At 39.1% G+C, this 19,965-nt stretch overlaps 1 protein-coding gene across 4 annotated transcripts; it reads right to left on the reverse strand.

The window, feature by feature from the left end:
* Window positions 1-9: 9 nt before the first annotated feature.
* Window positions 10-19,648, reverse strand: si:cabz01007807.1. Of its 4 annotated transcripts, XM_037758165.1 has the most exons (40): window positions 19,437-19,645; window positions 19,265-19,342; window positions 17,517-17,618; window positions 16,070-16,105; window positions 15,916-15,969; window positions 14,901-15,824; window positions 14,635-14,721; window positions 14,457-14,531; window positions 14,279-14,353; window positions 14,101-14,175; window positions 13,923-13,997; window positions 13,745-13,819; window positions 13,567-13,641; window positions 13,365-13,457; window positions 13,141-13,203; window positions 11,687-11,746; window positions 11,523-11,558; window positions 11,392-11,439; window positions 11,262-11,312; window positions 11,110-11,172; window positions 10,461-10,526; window positions 10,282-10,377; window positions 10,064-10,126; window positions 9,344-9,421; window positions 9,071-9,139; window positions 8,938-8,976; window positions 8,784-8,843; window positions 8,511-8,570; window positions 7,751-7,849; window positions 7,613-7,660; window positions 7,439-7,534; window positions 6,521-6,640; window positions 6,321-6,422; window positions 6,181-6,228; window positions 5,993-6,067; window positions 4,004-4,072; window positions 3,834-3,873; window positions 2,815-2,872; window positions 2,094-2,439; window positions 10-831 (listed from the first exon to the last, which is right to left on the reverse strand). In XM_037758165.1, exons 1-40 carry the CDS (start codon window positions 19,455-19,457, stop codon window positions 427-429), a joined length of 4,203 nt encoding a protein of 1,400 aa, XP_037614093.1. In that variant the 5' UTR covers window positions 19,458-19,645; the 3' UTR covers window positions 10-426. The 4 variants fall into 4 exon arrangements, with proteins under 4 accessions (XP_037614093.1, XP_037614094.1, XP_037614095.1 ...); XM_037758166.1 differs by lacking the exon at window positions 13,567-13,641 and having other exon boundaries at window positions 19,437-19,644; XM_037758167.1 differs by lacking the exons at window positions 13,567-13,641; window positions 13,923-13,997; window positions 14,101-14,175; window positions 14,279-14,353; window positions 14,457-14,531 and having other exon boundaries at window positions 19,437-19,648.
* Between the last annotated feature and the right edge of the window lie 317 nt (window positions 19,649-19,965).

Here is a 19,965-nt window from a genome sequence, read left to right on the forward strand (position 1 = left end):
CCCATTGGCTTTTTGGCGAGGGAACGAGTGGCGATGCTAACTTCCTGGTTTTGCCTACACAAATGCATCATCCGTGCACCAATCTATAGAACAAGAGTAATCTACAGCTTCGAGAGTTACCAGAGTTGGATTAAAACACCTACCATTATTAGCTTCGAAGTGGTTTTATCTGTTGCAGCACTACAGCAATTTATTGGAATATACTGTCAATTGTCTAAACTTCTTATAACTTCCGGAGTCTGCTGTTTTAAGCTAATTGATTTTAAAAAATTTGGCCTTAACCACCATTTTAATGTGTGAAACTGTCTAGTTAACAGCAGATACTGACCTACTGTGCCCAACAGTTCCCTCGTGTAGCCAGGAGAGGGGGCTGGTGGTGCTTTAAGGTAACAACTATGGTCAAAGTGGCATCCTGCAGGACATTGCTCACAGGTTTCCAGTGGCGTCCTGCAGCTCCTCTCTGATGGCATTGAGCTCCACTATCCCGTCGTTGAGCACATTCGCCACCTCCTTTATTTCACCCACCACCTCTTTCTTGCAGCCTTTCTTCAGCTCTCGGGAGTCCTTGATGAAGTACTTGTCTATGCCCCTGAAGAGTCCTTGCACCGAGGCGAGCGACTCGTCCGTTATCTCTGTGCCTCGCAACACGGGCGTGTCCACCAAGCTGATCATCTGGACGGTCCTGCGGGTCTCCCAGTCCTTAGAGTAGTGCTGGGTGCCAGACCTGAGGAAGGGATGGCCGCGGAGTTTGTACACGCCCTGATTGACGAAGTGGAGGATCTTTCCGATGGCCTTCAGGTGACCCTCGTACTGCTGCAGGACTATCTCGACCTAGGGAGGAAGAGGGAAAGACCACAGTTTTCGGTTAACCCCAAGAGACCCACATAGATCCGTTTTTGTCTTGTACATCATCTGAAAGCTGGGAACCTGAAGATTAATTTGAGATGTAGCTCAGCACTGTGTGTCAAGTTGTTCTAGTTATTAATCAGAAAAAAAATCATTAAAATAAATTGTATAAGTGTTTAAGGGTTTAGAACATTATGATAGAAGTATATGATGGTCATAATTTGTTGCTGCAATTTTTGGGTTGATACAATTTGTTACAGAGATTTTATGCTAAATTTAACAATTTTTTACCACTCGCGACTTGATAAAAATTATCAATAATCCTTCTAAAATACCACATTAAGACACCAAGACCTTGAGAAACACCGCGGGAAAAGCCAAAACTTTTCACATTTGAAGATTCTTGCAAGAATTGCATTTTTCACAATTGGATGGCGAGCACTTCTGTTCTCGAAACTGCTCAGAACCCCCCTTTTTGTCAATCTACCTTGGAAAGCCATCCATCCTCTGAATGCTCTTGGTCTCTAGTTTGTGGCTGCAAAATTTCATGAGGCTGTGATTATCCTAGAGGTCACCAGAGGTAATTGTATCCAGTGAGGTCAAGTTTCAAAAAATGGTCTTACTACAATAAATGGCTACTATGGGGACTAACATCATCACACATGAATACAATTGGGCTCATTGGATCCACAAGAGTCTCAGCTTTACAGTGATACCCAATTTATGTAATTCAAGACTGTTTAGGGACCCGAATATGCAGAAATATTCAACACACTATTTTAGAATAGGCAAAAATAACACATTTGTACTGCATGCAAAAAATGGCATGTTTTTCGCCCAAAACTGCATGTGATTATCATAAACTGGGCATGTCTGTAAAGGGCATTTTTATCATATATCTTGAGGTCAGAGGTTAAGGGACACAGTTGAAAATGGCCATGAGTTTTTGGAGCTTTGGAGCATTGATTAACCTCCTTGCTGACAAGCTAGCATGACATGGTACCAATGGATTCCTTCGATTTTCTACTTCCATATGATATCTGTACGTTCACTCCAGCTCTAAAACTAAGCCTGCTACAGCCTCTGAAAGACAGTAAAGTCAATCAGAATCGCCGCACACTACTTCCTGAATTAAAATGAAAGGGAAAACACACACCTATTCTAGTGAGGTGCTGGCTTGCAGGCAAACATATAGCTGCACACGTTGCCATCGGAGACATCGCGTCCATTGTAAAATGACAGCTTACCTTCTTCCGGTCGTGCATATTGTTAACGTTATCCGAGATGGCCGCAGAGGCTGAAGCGATTCCTCCAGCCGTCGCCACACCCACGCCAACAGCGGTGATAACGAGAGAGACGCCCAAGGTAAACGGTGCCAGAGCCAAACCGGCGATGGCCGTCACGCCACCCACAGCTGTGGTGGTGCCACCGGTGATGCCGGCGATCTTGGCCTTGTGGTGGAAGTTGTTGATGTTGTCGGCGATTGCGTGGAGCGATATGACGGACTGCCAGAGGTCCTCAGCTCGCTCTGTGAAGACCTTGTTGAAGAGACGCATGCCACGATAGACCTTCTCCGCCAAGATGGAGAATGACCTGGGATTTATTTGGGAGCAAAGTTATTATGCTTGGTGAGTTCAGTAAGGAGTGAGGAAGCAGCACCTTCAAATGTGGTTCATGATACAAAAGGCCAGTTATAAATTTCCCAGAGTCCAAGGTCAAATCGCTTCTTTTCTGGAACTAATGGTCCAAAACCAAAAGGTAGTCAGTTCAGTATATGACAAAGAAAACATCAAATCCTCACATTTGGGAAGCTAGAACCAGGAAATGTTTGGCATTTATGCTTGATTAGATTGACTAATTGTTTCAGCACAACTTGTCCTGCTGCAATCAGTGATCTGATTCACTTTGAAAGTAGCTAGGAACAGATCACTACTCTGTTACTTCCTCCAAATTCATAAAGAGACATACTTGGACTCGTCCTCTCTCATGACTTGGTCCTCATTGTCAGATGGCACCTCATCCCATTCTGAAATACAATCAAGCAACAGGCGTTAATGACGTTTAAAAAAAAAAAAAAAAAAAAAAAAAAGACATTCAAGTTTATTTTCAAAGCAAAGTTTCTTCAATCTGTTACTTAAAATAAAAATACTACGAGGAACTTTGATTTTGTGTTGAGAAAAACGGTAGTGTTTCCGAGCACCAGAGTCCTTTTAGAAAACCTCATTTTACTGCAGCAGGGTCTGATAGTCTGCCGCGCTCAGTCCTGGTTCTGGTTCTCTGGTCGAAGGCGACAGCGAAACCGGATCCCTCTGTGGCGGGCTGGTCGCTGCTGGAGTCTGAGCTGAAGGAGTTTTGTGAGGAACTTGCATGATTTCATCTGATTTTGCGCAGAATCCGACCCGGTGGCATCGATGACGAGCATTAAGAATAACTATATAGAAACAGCCAATATTCTGGCTGATGGTCTTGTTTACTTATGTAGGTCATATAGAGGCATCAGTATTAAACGGTGCTATTGATAACATTCAGCCACTAGATGTCGCGTTCTCCCTCCCCGTTCCATTGCATTTACTTCACAACAAGTCGTTGCCAGACACTTACCATCAATCTCAGCCATTTATCCGTTTTTTTTCCACACTAACCGACGACTCAGAGATACCACGTGATACCAACGTCTTTTCACTATTGGCTCACAAGCCTTGTTAGATATGGAAACCAAACGTCAGATATCTTCCACAGCGATACACGAAACATTCATTTTTTACCCGCCAACATTTTTAAAGTGATTAATTCACAATAATAAAAAAAAGGAAAAGCCATACTTTTATTCAGCACCTTTCTAAAGGCTCTGTGGATGTATTATCCGTTTGTTTTTTTATATTCGTCTACATAAATATGTCATCAATAAGACCTTTAAGTTGAGGCTGTTTCATAACCAGTTAAAGGTTCCTCATAGTAACTTTAAAATAAGTGTGATTGTGACTCACTTTCCACAGTGTGCCACCACTCCATCAAACTGTCAGTGTCCTGTGACAGAAAACAAAAAGCATGATGGTTCACACCTGAGCAATACACAACTAGAAAAGCTTATTCACTTGCATACAGAGGAAATGCATGGTGTTGAAGTTGGAATATTTCTGTTTAAAGAGAAACTGACCCCGTCCTCATCCTCATCCTCCATTCCTGCCATGGCGCGCTCATCCTTCTGAGCAGCCAGCCACTCCGCCTGAATGAAAAGGGGAGGATGTGACAAAAACAAGCTAGTGAATACGAGTCTTCGATACATATTCTAACATATTCACATGGATTAGTCTTCAAAAACGTGGCTTTATGTAAGACTAAGTCCTACACTCTGATTGGTGTGTCAGCTAGCGTGTAATGTTGCTGAACCGGCCCAGTCACATGTCAAAGGAATGTGTCCCATCAGGAACAGAAACATGGAGATAACTAAGCCAACGGCGGAAAACAACATTTAATAGTTCCTCCATTGTCAGTTGGAATAAACAAGGTGCACCTTGTATAAATAATGCCAAATGGTCTTTTGTGCTCAATCATTGTTCAGACAAAAGAGTTTCCTTTTATTTCCTCCTATTTAATCCTGGCTGTACACAACACTACAATCATTATTTAGTTAATTATCTTCCGTGTACAATAAAAAAAATTATAATTTGGTTTTCTCAGGTGCATCGAAAAGCTTTGGGACACAGTGGGTTTGTTTGAAAAAATGCCACACAAAGCTCAGATTTATCTCAAAAACTCACAGACATCAGTGCTGGGCAGGCAGAATTAATACAGAACAGTATAATGCTGTAAATCTGATCGATTTTCCATAAAGCTAGTCAGGTCTGACTCACTGAACAAAACAAAATGTGATATCAGATTAGGCATGGGACGATATGACAATTTCATGTCACGATTATCCTGGCCAAAATAATTGAGATTCCTGATAATCATCAAAATATGCTTAAAACTTAAAGAGGACTTATTATGCTTCTGTGCTTTTTCCCCTTTCCTGTAGTGTGTTATATATTTTTTTTTGTTCATGTAAAGGGTCTGCAAAGTTACAAAGCCCAAAGTCTACGCCAAAGGGAGTTACTCTTCCCCACAGACACACTGCCTGAAACGACTTAGTCGTAGTCCCACCTTTTCTTCCGTAATGTAGTGATGTCACCAAGTAACACATTTGCACAATAACTACCTTGCGGTTACTTTGGCACGCAATCAAAGAAAGCTAGTTAGAGCGGAGCTGGAGCGGAGTCTGAAGGTTTGGTTTGGTTGACCAATCACAACAGAGAGGGTCAGCTGACCAATCAGAGCAGACCGGGCTGTTCGGGAGGGGTGGGGCTGAACTCAAACAGAGCGTTTCAGTTGGAGGGTGAAAAGAGGTGCTGCAGCACGGCCGGTATGAGAAAATTAGTGGCTTTTTTTTAACATTAAAGCATGTAAATATGTAGTAGAAACCCAAAATACAAGTAAGAACCTGAAAATAAATACATTAGATCCTCTTTAAAATGTCACTAAAACATACTGGAATCACTTTACCTTACATTTTATTAAGAAACAAATATTTGATTGCGTCACAGATAGGACACATCTTTTTTAGTGAAAAACAAACAATCTTAAATAAAGTAATCACAAAGTCCCCCTGCATAAATAAAAAAAAAAAAAATAAAATAAAAAGCAACATTCTGCAAGGATGTTCTTTCTTACATAATTCCTGTATTTTTTTTTTTTAAATCAAGCTCTATTTTTCTCTTCTCTACCATGATAGCGAGCTAAACGGCTTTTTCAAGGTCACTCGTGACGATATCCAAGATTATCCCGATAATGGAAATTCACCACGATCAACTTATTGTGAGTGTTTTTAGCGTGATCCGCGATAAAAATCCTATTTTGTCCCATCACTAATCAGAATAAACAAACGGTGTGTTTACAACACGAGTTACAGTTGCATAATGGTTTTAGGTGAAGGAAGTAAAGCTGTGGGTTTTATAAATACTGAACACTAGGTCATTATTAGGGCAATAATGCTAACCGGTTTGATGAAAATAAAAAAAAGTTTATCTACTGTAAGGATGAAAGACATATATTTTCAAGTTTTGGCTCAGTAAGCCAAACATCGATCATTTCCACTTTGCAAACGTACCTGAGCGGCCTCTGACATGAAGTCACTTGACGTAGCTCCTGGTGGATCCTCCCATTCTGGCTGCATGGCTTTGCTCTGGCACGAAGAGACAATCAAGAGTGAGCATGTTTTTAAAGATCTGACAGCAACAAGAGCAAAATCCTTCGTTCCTCGTGTGATTAGAAATACGTTAGACCACACTGATTCACCTCCTTAGCCTTGTGTTTTTTGAAGCCTTTAAATTTAGATGACTTCTTCTGTTGAAAAGAAACAAAAAAAGTTTGAGAATCATACATTAAATAGCCCCATAGTAAAACAGTAAAAGTGAACATGCGAGTGACAAAAATACCGGTTCGCAGGTTTCCTCTTCATCTTCTTCGCTGTCATACATCTCCTCGGGACTCGTGAAATGTTTTCCTTTTTCAGTAAAGTCATCCTCAGCAAAGGGATCCTGCAAAAGAAGGTGACAGAAATAAAGTAAATACCACAGAAAACAATTAAACTGAAGTATTGTATTATGTTTTTATATATGTTGTGCATTAAACCAACATTGAACACATTGGCTGCGTGCTGAGGAGTCTGGTGGCTGAATCCAACCGGTTCACTCTGTCCATTGGCGGTCTTTGATTTGCGTGGCATGGGAGTAGGGCCTTTCTGTTTGGAAGTTTTCTAACACAAGAAATTAGAAACATTGTATGTGTTAAACAAAGCTTAAGAACCCCATATGCATTCAGGAGGAATAAAATATCTTCCGCATAAAATCTGAATTAACTAAACAGTCTGAGGCAGCACAAGCGTTTAGCGACGGATTTACACTTTCTGTTCGCGGAGACTTTCAAGGGATCGTCCACAGTGAAATTAAACATGCACTGTAGCACAGTGACGCATTTGATCGCCCAAGCACTTCTGATTATTTTCTCTATTGTTGCTAATCCAGTCGGTCAAAATGATTGGTTCAAGGCTCTTTATTTGCCATATGTCAATTCCAGAAAAGTAGTCAATGGTAATGAAAATCTTTGGTCTCAGGTTCCTTCAACAATGCTCATAAAATATGTATATATAAAAAAGGGAAATCACACAAGTAATTTTAAATTAAGAGCCATAAAACCCCTCTATTATATCTTTTTTAGGATGCGGCAGGGGAACAAATCAGAGATCAGCGTTTTTGGATTTATTTATTTATCCTTTAAGTTCCTTGGAACACGCATTAGCAATAAGTGGAAGACTAACACTGAACATTGTCAACAATGACTATACTTTCTTAGACAGCTTAAAAAATATCAGATCGAGCAACAACTTTACTACCATGATTGTCTGATGTTGCCCATTTATGTATTTGTATTTATTTATGCGTCTGCAGAGAATAACATACTGTATCGAAAACAAATTCCACCGGCCCCGGTCATGTGGCTGATAAACAATCTAATCTAACTGTTACAAAGATGCTGGTTTCAGATAGAAAAATACCGGTTTGCAGTCGTCCATCCAGTCTTCATCATATAACTCCTCTGCTGAGAAACTGCTCTTCTTTTTCTGATAATCGGTGTCATCCAGCAAGTCCTCCTAATTAAAACAAAAAATCAGAATTAAGTAAAACTATTTATTTCATCTCTCACCCCCGTGCAACCAAACATTTTTTACCTTAGAGCTTCGATGACCCATGGGCAGCGGTTTCTTGGTTGGTTTCCTCTATGGATGGAGGGAAAAAAGCCCAATTAAGTGAAAACAGATGACAAAATATTCAATGAAAAAACAAGAGTATTAAAAGAAAATAATTACAAGTTCGCCGTCTTCAATTGCATGTAAATCTTCGTGTCTATTCAATCCAACAGACCTGTGGTGTGTTTTCTGGAAGGGCTCATCGTCCATGAAAGCAGCCTAAGTACCAGATTCAAAACAACTGTTATTCTGTGTAAGTCAGGAACAAAATGATACAGGTTACAATGAAAACAATGCTGCATAAAGGAGTTATTTATCATTACTAAATCATTCAGCATAAAAAAGCATAAACAAATGACTAATCGACTAAAGAAATCTTAGTCTACTAAGACTAAATTGACCTATTAGTCGACTAATCGACTAAGAGGGGGCAGCACGAGAGAAAAGATAGATGTAATCATTTCCAAAATTCGCAACATGTTTTTATCCAACGAAATATTCTGCTTCGATTCATATTTGTTGGCGTTTAGCCTTTCAAAAAAAACATTTTCAATGTGGTCAAAAAACTGTTTGCACTAGCTAACAAATGGAGGCACGTACCTGTATTAACGGGGCGGACTAAGAGCAATCAAACCGCCTCACAAATTACATTTATATAAAAACTCATATCTTAAAATAAAATATGATGACAGACATTCGAAGCTTCATTCAAGAACCCCAATATAAGCTATGAATTTAAAAGTAATCGCAATTTACTGTGGACTATCATGCGGTTAATCGCAATTAAATATTTAAATCGATTGACAGCCCTAATAAATACATATATTTTTGCAATGTCAAACAACACATCATATAATGGTAACAATAAGAAAGACTGTACCTTGCTAGTTGGACTAGCAGGACTGTGGCCTTTCTCCTTTTCATCCTCAAAAACATCATCCTAAGAGTGAAATTAAGTTATTATAACTTACATGTTGAACAAGTTGTGTCAGAACAAAACAAGTGTTGGAGTCATTTCATGTTATGGAAGTGGATTTTCTTTCAAATAAAAAAAAAATAATTTAAAAATAGCTGTCATATGCAAGCAATTAGCCCATTCACCCTCATATACAATAGATTGTATGTTGTGAACTGAACTGTAGGTGACTTTTACCTGGTATTTCTTACTAGGTGTGTAGCCATGCGCACCCAAAAATTCATCTGGGGATTTCTCCTGAGGGGGGAAAAAAATTAGACGTCCTCCTACCTCAAATACAATGTACCACAAAAGCAAGAACCCACTGTATTCAATATGTATATGGTCATACCTTTGTGCTTTTGCGAGGTGTGTATCCGTGTGCTCCCTTCTGTTCAGAGAAAAAGTTTCACAACACATTCATTAAGATGTAAACAGATATGCTGTGAAATAGTGAAATATTAAGTACAATAGACGTGTGATACCTTTTCTACAGTGATGGCAAATCCTCTTTGTGGCACAAACCTGATTTTCACCTTCTTCTTTCTTTTCTTCTGGAGAGAGAAAACATTAGATTTCCCATCAAAGCGTGCCAGAATGTTCACAGTTAAAATGTCACTCAAAATTAGCATCTAGATACTACAACTACTTTAGGCTGACTGGTCATGAATTTTGCGCCTGCCCTCTACCATGAAAACATTCTGGCATTAATGTGCTTATTGCTATGTATCATTATTCTAAGTAGAACAAAAGCATACAAATCCATCTTCGTGCTGGGCTTCCCCTCCCTCCTCTTCCTCCTCATCCTCACCAGTGCTGACATTCACTGCTGCCCCCTGTAGACAACGAAACACTGCATCAAAAACTGTAACATGTTTACTATTAAAAGGATCTCTATACTATATCCAGAGCATTAATACAGCAGCAAACAACTATTTGCTATGTAAAGATAAAGTGGAGTAAAGTCTACCTGAGTAGAGAATGAAGCCACTCTCCCTTGTCTCTGCGCTTTTGTTTACATCGCCGGGCTGGCCGCACATGCCTTTTAGCGCATATTTGTGCATGTGAAGACTTATCCTTCAACAGTTTGACAACAAACTGTGACTTTCTTGACTTGCAAAATTATGTTTTAAATTGATAAACATCATATGTGTGATTCATGGCACAATTCAAACGGGATCAAAAAGTATTGATGTCTCGCCATTGACAACTGCTCAAATTTTTCCGATATAAGGTCGTGCCATCGTGGTCCACTAGAAGGGGTGGGACTTCCCCTCTATATAATGAGAAAAAAATCTATTACTTATCGTCAGAGAGTTGACTTTACGGATATGAATTAATGCTCCATGTGCAAAAAGCATTTTGGGGAGGATTTGAGCTGCTAATGCTCAAGATCATCTCTGGAGCTTGAATTGACGGTTCAAAGAAGAAGAGCTCTTTGAAACCTTTCTCTTGCACCTTGTCTGCAGGTACTTTACCTCTGAAAATTGGCGCATCATGGAGTTTTTGTTGCCGACACCTTTCTTATTGATGTCGTCACCCTGTTGTGGAATAACAAAGAAAAAATTATCACTACTGCGGTAAAGATATAAGCTTTACAGACACACTATAGGAATGGATGAAACTTCATATTCAGAAGATTTGAAGGCAATTAATGTCCTACTGCAAAACCACACACTTGTACTTCAGTACTCACCTTTGATTCTTCTCCGTTCGAGTACTTTCCCACTGGCAATGCGGAAAAAGTGGACGCTCTGCTAAGCTGACCGACTCTGGTCTTCAAATGATTTTTCTGTTGACAAACGAAGGTGTGATTAAACCGCCACCGCTTTATTAACACCGTTCGTTCATAAGTACAGAAACAAGATAACATACATAGTTGTCCGTCCCGTTCTGCTCCCAATCCTCATTCTTTTCTTCAGACACTTCTGAAAACTGCTCCTGAGAAACAAAAGCACTCATTTTTAAACTGAGAAAGTGTCATTATGAAACCATTGGTGTGTTCAGATTAGGGCTGTCAATTGATTAAAATATTTAATCGTGATTATTCATTCACATGATTGTCCACAGTTAATCGCGATTAATCGCACAGTTTTTATCTGTTCAAAATGTACCTTAAAGGGAAATTTATCAAGTATTTAATACTCTTATCAACATGGGAATGGACAAATATGCTTGCTTTATGCAAATGTATGTATGGATTCCTTAGGTTCTTTAGTTTCATATGATACCAGTATCTTTACTCTAGCTTTACAACTGAGCCCGCTACAATCTAAAAATCGCAAGTTGTGTTATTTCATTATTATCGCTTTAACGCTGACAGCCCTAGATCAGATATAATGCAACAATAGTTTTTGGTCTTCAATCAACTTACAGTATAGCAAGCAGCCGGTGTTCAGTACATTGAATGAAACGTTAAGGTTTTAAATCACAGATATGAATATAAATGTAGGATAATGTTAAGACTAGGTTTACTGGTACATGCCTAAACAATTATGTGATTTCCGGACACCCTGATTGTTACCTTTGATGATCTACGAGAGTTGGGTAGTGTGCTGCTCCTCCTTCTGTCATCAGGAAACTTCTCCTATAAACAGAAAATCATCACCATAATAAAAACGAACATGCAAACACAATCAGAACAGTGAAACTGTGATTTTGCATTGCTTCAATTACCTTTGAGTCTCTTCTGGAAAGCAGGGACAATCTGAACTTTCTATCCTTTTTCTGTTAAAAAAACCACAACAATGTTGAACTTTATACTTGATATCAACCACAGAATGTCTGACTGTCAGGTTATACTCACAGCGTCACTCTGGTCCTCGCCACTTCCTCCATCAGAGTCCAGCTTCAACTAAGAGAAAAGTTTTTAGTGTCTACTGTATTTTCTGCTTACAAACAAAACAATGCTAACTAGAGAAATCACTTGTCTCTTACTTTAAATGATTCTCGCCGTAGTCTTAATGTTCCAGCCTTGTAGAAAAAAGAAAGAAACAATTCAGCAGCTGAAATCTATGCATTTCACAGAGAGAAGGTTGCTGAGAGTTTGAGGTCGTTGTGCCAGCATATTTACAGAAAATGTGATGAAAATGTTTTCTTACTGGTTTGAAGTCAGGGTTAAGCTCAGGGCTGTCTTCAGGCCAGTCTTCAACACACCTTTCCTGTTTGGGGATTTTAGTAAAGCAAACATTTATATAAGACAATTCTACTTTTCCTATAAACTAGAATTACCGACTCGCGGTTGTATGCAGCCGCCAACTACTCAAGTTGCAGTTTACATCCATGTCTGTCCAAAATTTCATCACTTCATCATTTTATCCTGTAAGACATTTGTGTGGAATTGTAATTAGCATATGAATTCTTGAATTATGGCCAAAAACATGTTTTGTGAGGTCACAGTGACCTTTGAGCACCAAAATCTAATCACTTCATCTTTGACTCCAAGTGGACGTTTGTGCCAAATTTGATGAAATCCCCTCATGGTGTTCCTGAGATATCGCGTTCACGAGAATGGGACGAACATGAGGTCACAGTGACCTTTGAGCACCAAAATCTAATCACTTCATCTTTGACTCCAAGTGGACGTTTGTGCCAAATTTGATGAAATCCCCTCATGGTGTTCCTGAGATATCGCGTTCACGAGAATGGGACGAACATGAGGTCACAGTGACCTTTGAGCACCAAAATCTAATCACTTCATCTTTGACTCCAAGTTGACATTTGTGCCAAATTTGATGAAATTACCTCAAGGCCTTCCCGAGATATCGAGTTCACGAGAATCGGACGGACGGACAACCTGAATAATCCAATTTACCATATGTACATTTTTACATCCATAGCAGCAGGGTCCAATGGTGGTCGGTTTATCAATATGTCCATCCATCCAAATTTTTTTTCCAGAGGAGATGTATTGCATTGCCATTTTTTGTCTAGATATTTCCTCTAATATCACCATCAAGCCAAAATTTCCTCTTGTATGACATATATGTCAAAACCAGATTGAGTTTATTAATCCCCACTAATGCGTGAGGACAACTTATATCCAATTTGGAATCTCTTTGTCTTGCACCAACGTCAGGTCAGGGTGTCAATTCTGCATAAACAACTTGTTATTATCTGACAGGCAGATTGCGTCACATTTGCTGAGGACATTCATACATCCTAGTGGATTAACCCATTTGATTTCAATTAATCCATTGCCTTTCTCTCATCATTACCCTCAAGCCAAACTTCACATTTGAAGCCCTACAACTACTAAAGCTTGGAGATTAACAAAAAATGTTAAAGGGTAACTTCGGTATTTTTCAACATGGACCCTATTTTGCCATAATTTTGAGTCTAAGTGACTATGGGGGACAACTATTTTTGAAATTGGTCCATGTAACGAGCAACTGGACCAATTTCATAATTTGTTGTCGCTATTAAATCAGACACAGAAAAATGGGAAAATAGAGTCAAATACCAAAGTTAACCTTTAATTTGTTAATAATTTTTACACATTTCATTTATGCATATAGCAATTCACATTGAAAAATCACTTTCACGTAAAACTCACCTGTCCAATAAGCAGCACGTTCTCAAAGACAGGTGATTTCTCCGCTTCCAGCAATTTACCTTCCTGTGAACAAAATAAATATTTGAAACATGCCCACAAAAGGATGATGTTCCATCCTCAAACTACCCTTGCATGACCTCTGACCTTGTTCCTCATCCTAGAACATCTTGTTGCCCAAGCTAATTGGGGCAGCTAATTACGTGAAATTGCAACAGCATGCGTACCGTAGGTTCTGGATTGTGATGAAGAACTGGTTTTGAGAGCGTTCTCAAGGGTGGTTTAGGAGAGTGTTTTGCTACAGTTGCTTCTGGTTCAATCTAAACACAGTCCAAAAGAGAGAATAAAGAAGGTAATTAACAGCACAGTAGTTACAGTAGCAGAGAAATAATAGAATTATGCTAAACGGTGTTCTTTGCATAGGCCTACAGGGCTTGCTGGTTTTGGGAGCGGTCTCAAAGGTGGTTTAGGATAGGTTTTTGGTGCAGTTGCTTCTGGTTCAGTCTAAACACAGTCCAAAAGAGAGAATAAAGAAGGTAATTAACAGCACAGTAGTTACAGTAGCAGAGAAATAATAGCATTATGTCGAACGGTGTTCTTTGCATACAGGGCTTGCTGGTTTTGGGAGCGGTCTCAAAGGTGGTTTAGGATAGGTTTTTGGTACAGTTGCTTCTGGTTCAGTCTAAACACAGTCCAAAAGAGAGAATAAAGAAGGTAATTAACAGCACAGTAGTTACAGTAGCAGAGAAATAATAGCATTATGTCGAACGGTGTTCTTTGCATACAGGGCTTGCTGGTTTTGGGAGCGGTCTCAAAGGTGGTTTAGGATAGGTTTTTGGTACAGTTGCTTCTGGTTCAGTCTAAACACAGTCCAAAAGAGAGAATAAAGAAGGTAATTAACAGCACAGTAGTTACAGTAGCAGAGAAATAATAGCATTATGTCGAACGGTGTTCTTTGCATACAGGGCTTGCTGGTTTTGGGAGCGGTCTCAAAGGTGGTTTAGGATAGGTTTTTGGTACAGTTGCTTCTGGTTCAGTCTAAACACAGTCCAAAAGAGAGAATAAAGAAGGTAATTAACAGCACAGTAGTTACAGTAGCAGAGAAATAATAGCATTATGTCGAACGGTGTTCTTTGCATACAGGGCTTGCTGGTTTTGGGAGCGGTCTCAAAGGTGGTTTAGGATAGGTTTTTGGTACAGTTGCTTCTGGTTCAGTCTAAACACAGTCCAAAAGAGAGAATAAAGAAGATAATTAACAGCACAGTAGTTACAGTAGCAGAGAAATAATAGCATTATGTCGAACGGTGTTCTTTGCATACAGGGCTTGCTGGTTTTGGGAGCGGTCTCAAAGGTGGTTTAGGATAGGTTTTTGGTACAGTTGCTTCTGGTTCAGTCTAAACACAGTCCAAAAGAAAGAATAAAGAAGGAAATTAACAGCACAGTAGTTACAGTAGCAGAGACATAATAGCATTATGCTAAACGGTGTTCTTTGCATACAGGGCTTGCTGGTTTTGCTGGCTTTTCTGGCCTTGGTGGTCTACTTCGAGGACGTGGCTTTGGCGGACGTTTGAAAGTCGGCCCCCCCTGCAAGTTTGATTATAAAAGAATGTATAAAATGCATATCATAAATCAGATTGGTCCTACAGTACAGTTGGACCCTAGACAACGCACAATTTCCAACACTTTTTCTTTAAAAGTACAATGTATTAGCATTAATTATCAATTTTATGGTTGTCAAATATCAAATGGCACTTGTTACATACATGAATCCTATCAGCTTGAGATTGGCCGTGCATCATGGACAGATTCCTGGCCCGACTGAAGGGACTCGGCTGAGGAATATCGGGTTTGGTTCCCTGAGGAGTCGGCAGGAAAAGATCATCCGGACTTTCAGATTCTGATGGCGTTGCCTTGAAGAGATCTGTTGGCTCCAATGGTGCGTCCAACTTCATTTCTGACGGGCTGTTGAGTGACGGTGTAAAGTACGTGGCCTTAGGAGTATCGCTGGAGGTTATCCCAAATACATCCGTGCCGTTAGTCTTTGGGGGAAGTGGTTTGAAGATGTCTGTAGTCCCTGGTGAAAAATCATGGAAGGGGTTGTAATGTCTTGTTGGTGTAGTGCCAAACGGGTCATCCAAACTGGAAACGTCTTGGAATAAATCCCTTGTGATTGGGCTCGGGAATGGGTCGACTGCATTTGTGGATGAGGATGAAAATGCGTCCTGAAAAGAAGACATGCCAAAAAGGTCCTCTTGTTTGTGGAAGAGATCCTCACTTTTAGTCGGATCTGCCCGAGGCAAATCTGCTTCTTTGGTCGTGGTGGTATACAATGGGTTCGCCATTACCGGCTGTGTAGACCGGAACAGATCGTCCTCCTTGTTTGAAGAAGAGTTGAGCGGGTCTACGAAAATACTGGAAGATCTAACAAAGGGGTTTCCCACCATAGTGTTTTCAGCGTGGAGTAAATCCTCTCCTTCAGTAGCCTGGAAAAGATCGACCCCATCATCTTTAAACATGGGCTGGAATAAGTCTGTTGAGTTCTGGTTGGGGGTAAGGGTCTTCATCTCAGGCTGAAGGTCCAGAGAACTTGGAAATTCAGGTGGAGGGACAGCGATGGTATCAAGGTTTACTGCCTCTGGAGTTCTCCTCCCTACGTCCTCTATTACATGACCTCTGCTGCTAGATTCCTGATAACAGAACACAAGTTCATTAGGGACGTGCTCAATGAAAATTACATGGTAATGTTGCAATCTGGTTTAAAAAAGTCCTTGCATTTACCAAATTATTTGTATAAAAAGGGTTCATTCTGGCCAAATCCCCGTTGACTCCACTCTGATAAACCAGGAAAGGGAAATGAGAAAGTGGTGTTAGATTTCACTTGGACTGTTGACAAAGAGCTCAAACTGAGATAAACGGGTATATGAAAACATACCTGAGGATTTAAATGGAGCACTTCCTGCCCTCCATTCTGAAAGAATAAGACAGTGACACAGCAGAAATGTTACATGCTGAATGTAGGGCTACAACCAACGATTATTTTGCTGACTGTTTACTAGATTAATCGTCCGGTCTACAAAATGTGAGAAAATAGTGAAAAATGTCCATCCAAGTTTCTCCAAGGTGATGTCTTGTTTTGTCCAAAACCCAAATGTGTTCGGTAATATTATATAAAGCAGAGAAAAACAGGAAATCTTATGCCTTTTTTGCATGACACACTACTGTCAACGATTAATGAATTATCAACATAGTTGCCGATTTTTTTTTTCATTTTAATTCTGCTGTTTTGATCACCCAATAATACAAATTTGTAGCACGTCTTGTTTGTACGTACTGCTTTTGCCATATACATAATGTCTATATGCTATTATTTTTATATGTAACACATTAAAAAACATGTAGAAATTTGAGTATAATCTGTTTGCAATGGAAAAACACCAATAACAAGAGTAGTTTGCGATTATTTTTCTGTCCATCGACTGATCAATTAGTCAACTAATCGTTGCAGCTCTAGTTGAATGATTGTTGGGAGGAGGTATGAGCAATTTACTGCTCAATAGGGCTGCACAATTAATCAAAATTATATTGAAATTGCAATATGGCCTACAGCAATTTTCAAATCAGACATTGTAATAATATTAAAAATAAATAAAACATAAAATGCTCAAGACTAAGACTAAGGATGAAAATGAGCATTCTTGCTAACTCCTGCATGTTTACATCCTGTATTTTATACTGATGTTCATTAACGTTCACTGTAAAAAATAAAAAATTAGTGAAGACAAAATTGTGTACCTTCCAAAAATAAGGGCAGGCACACACCAAAACCAACTCTCAGATAGTGTCTTTTCAAAGAGTTCCCAGCTAATGTGGCAGATCAGGCTGCTTCCAGTGCCCCATTTGTTAAAATTTCAAACTCAACATGACTCAGCAGACTCGCATGAGAACGCATACTGAACTCACTCCACCACTTTTAATAGACCGTGTATGAGCAAATTGTCTTGACTAGTCTTTTCTATTAATAAGACAAACATGCCTACTAACACACATCATAAGAACAGTTCATCAGATTGTACTTCAAAGAACAAAACAAGAGACAGGGTGTGGATTCAAGCATCTTTAAGTTATTGTGAAAGTCAACTATGGCGTTACGACATGCTGAACACACACTTAAAGATGATCCAATTCATTTGGCAAATGTCCTAAACAAATATCCTGTCAAGTCATGTTAGGTGTGCCCCAGCGCTATCGTCCTTTAAAACTACACCTTTCAGCAGTCTTGTTGCTGGTCTTTATTATTATTTTATTCTTTATTGAAATATGCTATATAAATACAGGTTGCTTGCTTGAGTTGTCATCGTGTATGCTGTGCAGAGTCTCACCTGTCTGCCTGTGTGTAGCTGGTGGTTGTCCATCACATCTGTAGCAGCAGCAGCAGCATCATCAGCAGCAGCAGCTGAGAGACCAGGAAGGAACGCACCATCCTGCGGACCGAACAAATGTTACACTAAATTAACAACAACAAGGTATTTAAGGAGGGAAGCGTGGGAAGTCACGCAGCATGCTTTTCGTGCATTCCGATTCGCCGTGACATGAAAGTAATGCGTCACTTGTCAGATATGTAAACAAAAATTTGGACTGTTGAAACGATACCACAGGCATTTCTACACCTGTTTTCCAACAACCAAGATGCTGTTTCCTCAATCTTAAAAACACGCAGGTGAAGTATTGTTTTCAACAAGGATCCCAAACCTGCACTTTTGTGTATACGCAGAGCTGTAAGCCACCGTTACCAGTGGCCTGTTTCAAGACTGGTTCATAAATTATCCACTGGAGTCAGAGGAAGAAGCTAATTCATATGTTCCTTATTTAAAAAAAAGTCATCCTGGATGGTAGGAAGGGAAGAAGTCAAACCGCTCCTTACTACTACTGTATTCGAGCTGAGTTGGTGAAGGGTGTGTTTGAGATGTAAAAACAGAGTGGATGTATGTGTCATTTTGTGCAGCAAGTGTGTGTGTGTCGCCACTCAACTGGGTTTGATTGTGGAAAGGACTTTAGGAGACTTTCTTTAGCATATTTTGTAGCGTCACAATACTCTAAAGAAAAGACAAAAAAAAATCTGTGTTGTTCAAGTCGTAACTTAGTGAAAGGAATATCAAATATATGCTGATGACACATTGTGCTCCACTCACCATGAGTTAAATATGGTTGGATACTTGAAATATCAACCAGACTGGCTGAATGCGACGCTAAAAAGGCTAAACGGAGCTTTAATTCTAGTGTGCAGATACTTTTCTATTGTATTATAATAAAGTTTAATTAGACGTAGATGAGTTTAAACAACTATAACGCAATACGCGTATAATAATGCTGCGGTAAATCTCCTGTATAGAAAGTATGCTATTTTGAGATATTGGTTGTATTCCATTTTGAGAGACTTTACTGCAAAGAGTCCCTGTTGTACATTTTTTCCTTTTTAACATTTATTGTTATCAGTATCATACAGAGTATTTGCATAATTGTTCCAAGAAACCACACGCTGCATTCATCTGGGGTTGTACATGATCAAAACCATCCCTCAGTTCAGTTATATATATATATATATATATATATATATATATATCTCAGTTAGATATAGCATCACGAACACTGAAAAGCACGGTTCTTCAGAATGAGCACTTTTGATGCTTTTCTATCAAATAAAAATGTTAAATTATTTAAAATGTAGTTATTATTTGTAACATAACATACATTTTTGTACAATCTGCAGTCTGGTAAGAAAGCACAGAAAAGCTATACGCAATTAAGTCAAACCACAGTGTGAAGAGAGCTGATTCTTCTTGTCCTGTACTTGTGTAATGTTTCTTGTTTACTTGTGTAAAAAAACAGCCATTAGTCACAGCCATGCAGACATTGAGAACAGCTGACATCATGGCACTCTGGGTTTGGCTCTCCAGTGTTTGCCTCATGTCCTAAACTGATTAAGGTTGTTTACCTGATAAAATCTTAAATATGAACCATGTGGAAGAAGAGGATGGCATTTAGTTTGCTGACATATTTATGAATCAAACATTCCCAACCACCGTTAAAAACTGCATTTCCACCACAGATCCAATTTAAAAGTACTCACAGGTCTTCTTTCTCCAGATGCAGTTTCTGTTGCTGCTGCTTCACTCCCTCCATGATCATCCTCCTCCACCTCATTCTCCTGATAAACATTTATATTAATTAAATAAATAAAAAAACAACCACTATTTTAAACCAATTCTTCTTCGAGATTTAATTTGAAAAAACAGACTTACTGTAGTTGTATCTCCCCTCATGATCAAGTTTCTTTTGCATGAAAACGTGTCACTGTGTGATCAGGATTGACAGGACTCTCACCTGGATAATTATCTCCTAGTTGGACGCACCTGTCAAGGAATTCCTAAACATCCGGGACTAAAAGTTTCAAAATAAAGGCTTTTTTTTGCGCACGCTCAGTCTCTCTCCGACCAGATATCCCTGCAAGCCAATCTATGATCGGTGCATGCAATCAGCACATTATTTTTTGCATTTTATAATTTATTTGATTCCATTGTGAAATAAAAAATAAGTATCACTGTAAACAATCAGCACTTTTAAAAATATATATATTTATTTGATGCTAATGTGAAATACCAAATAATAATAGCTGCATACAATCAGCACTTTAAAAAAAAATATATATATATATATATATATATATATATATATATATATATATATATGTATTTGATGCTAATGTGAAATACAAAATAATGATAGCTGCATACAATCAGCACTTTTTAAAATAAATATATATATATTTAT

Source organism: Sebastes umbrosus, chromosome 22 (assembly GCF_015220745.1).
Source record: "Sebastes umbrosus isolate fSebUmb1 chromosome 22, fSebUmb1.pri, whole genome shotgun sequence".
Lineage (NCBI taxonomy): Eukaryota > Metazoa > Chordata > Actinopteri > Perciformes > Sebastidae > Sebastes > Sebastes umbrosus.

Coding starts and splice junctions, on each gene's coding strand:
- si:cabz01007807.1 (XM_037758165.1), bottom strand. CDS start 19,457: ATGAGGGGAGATACAACTACA. Junction 14,722..14,900: donor CTCAAGCTGATAGGATTCAT/GTATGTAACAAG, acceptor TCAAACTTGCAG/GGGGGGCCGACTTTCAAACG. Junction 6,641..7,438: donor GGATGGACGACTGCAAACCG/GTATTTTTCTAT, acceptor TTCTTGTGTTAG/AAAACTTCCAAACAGAAAGG.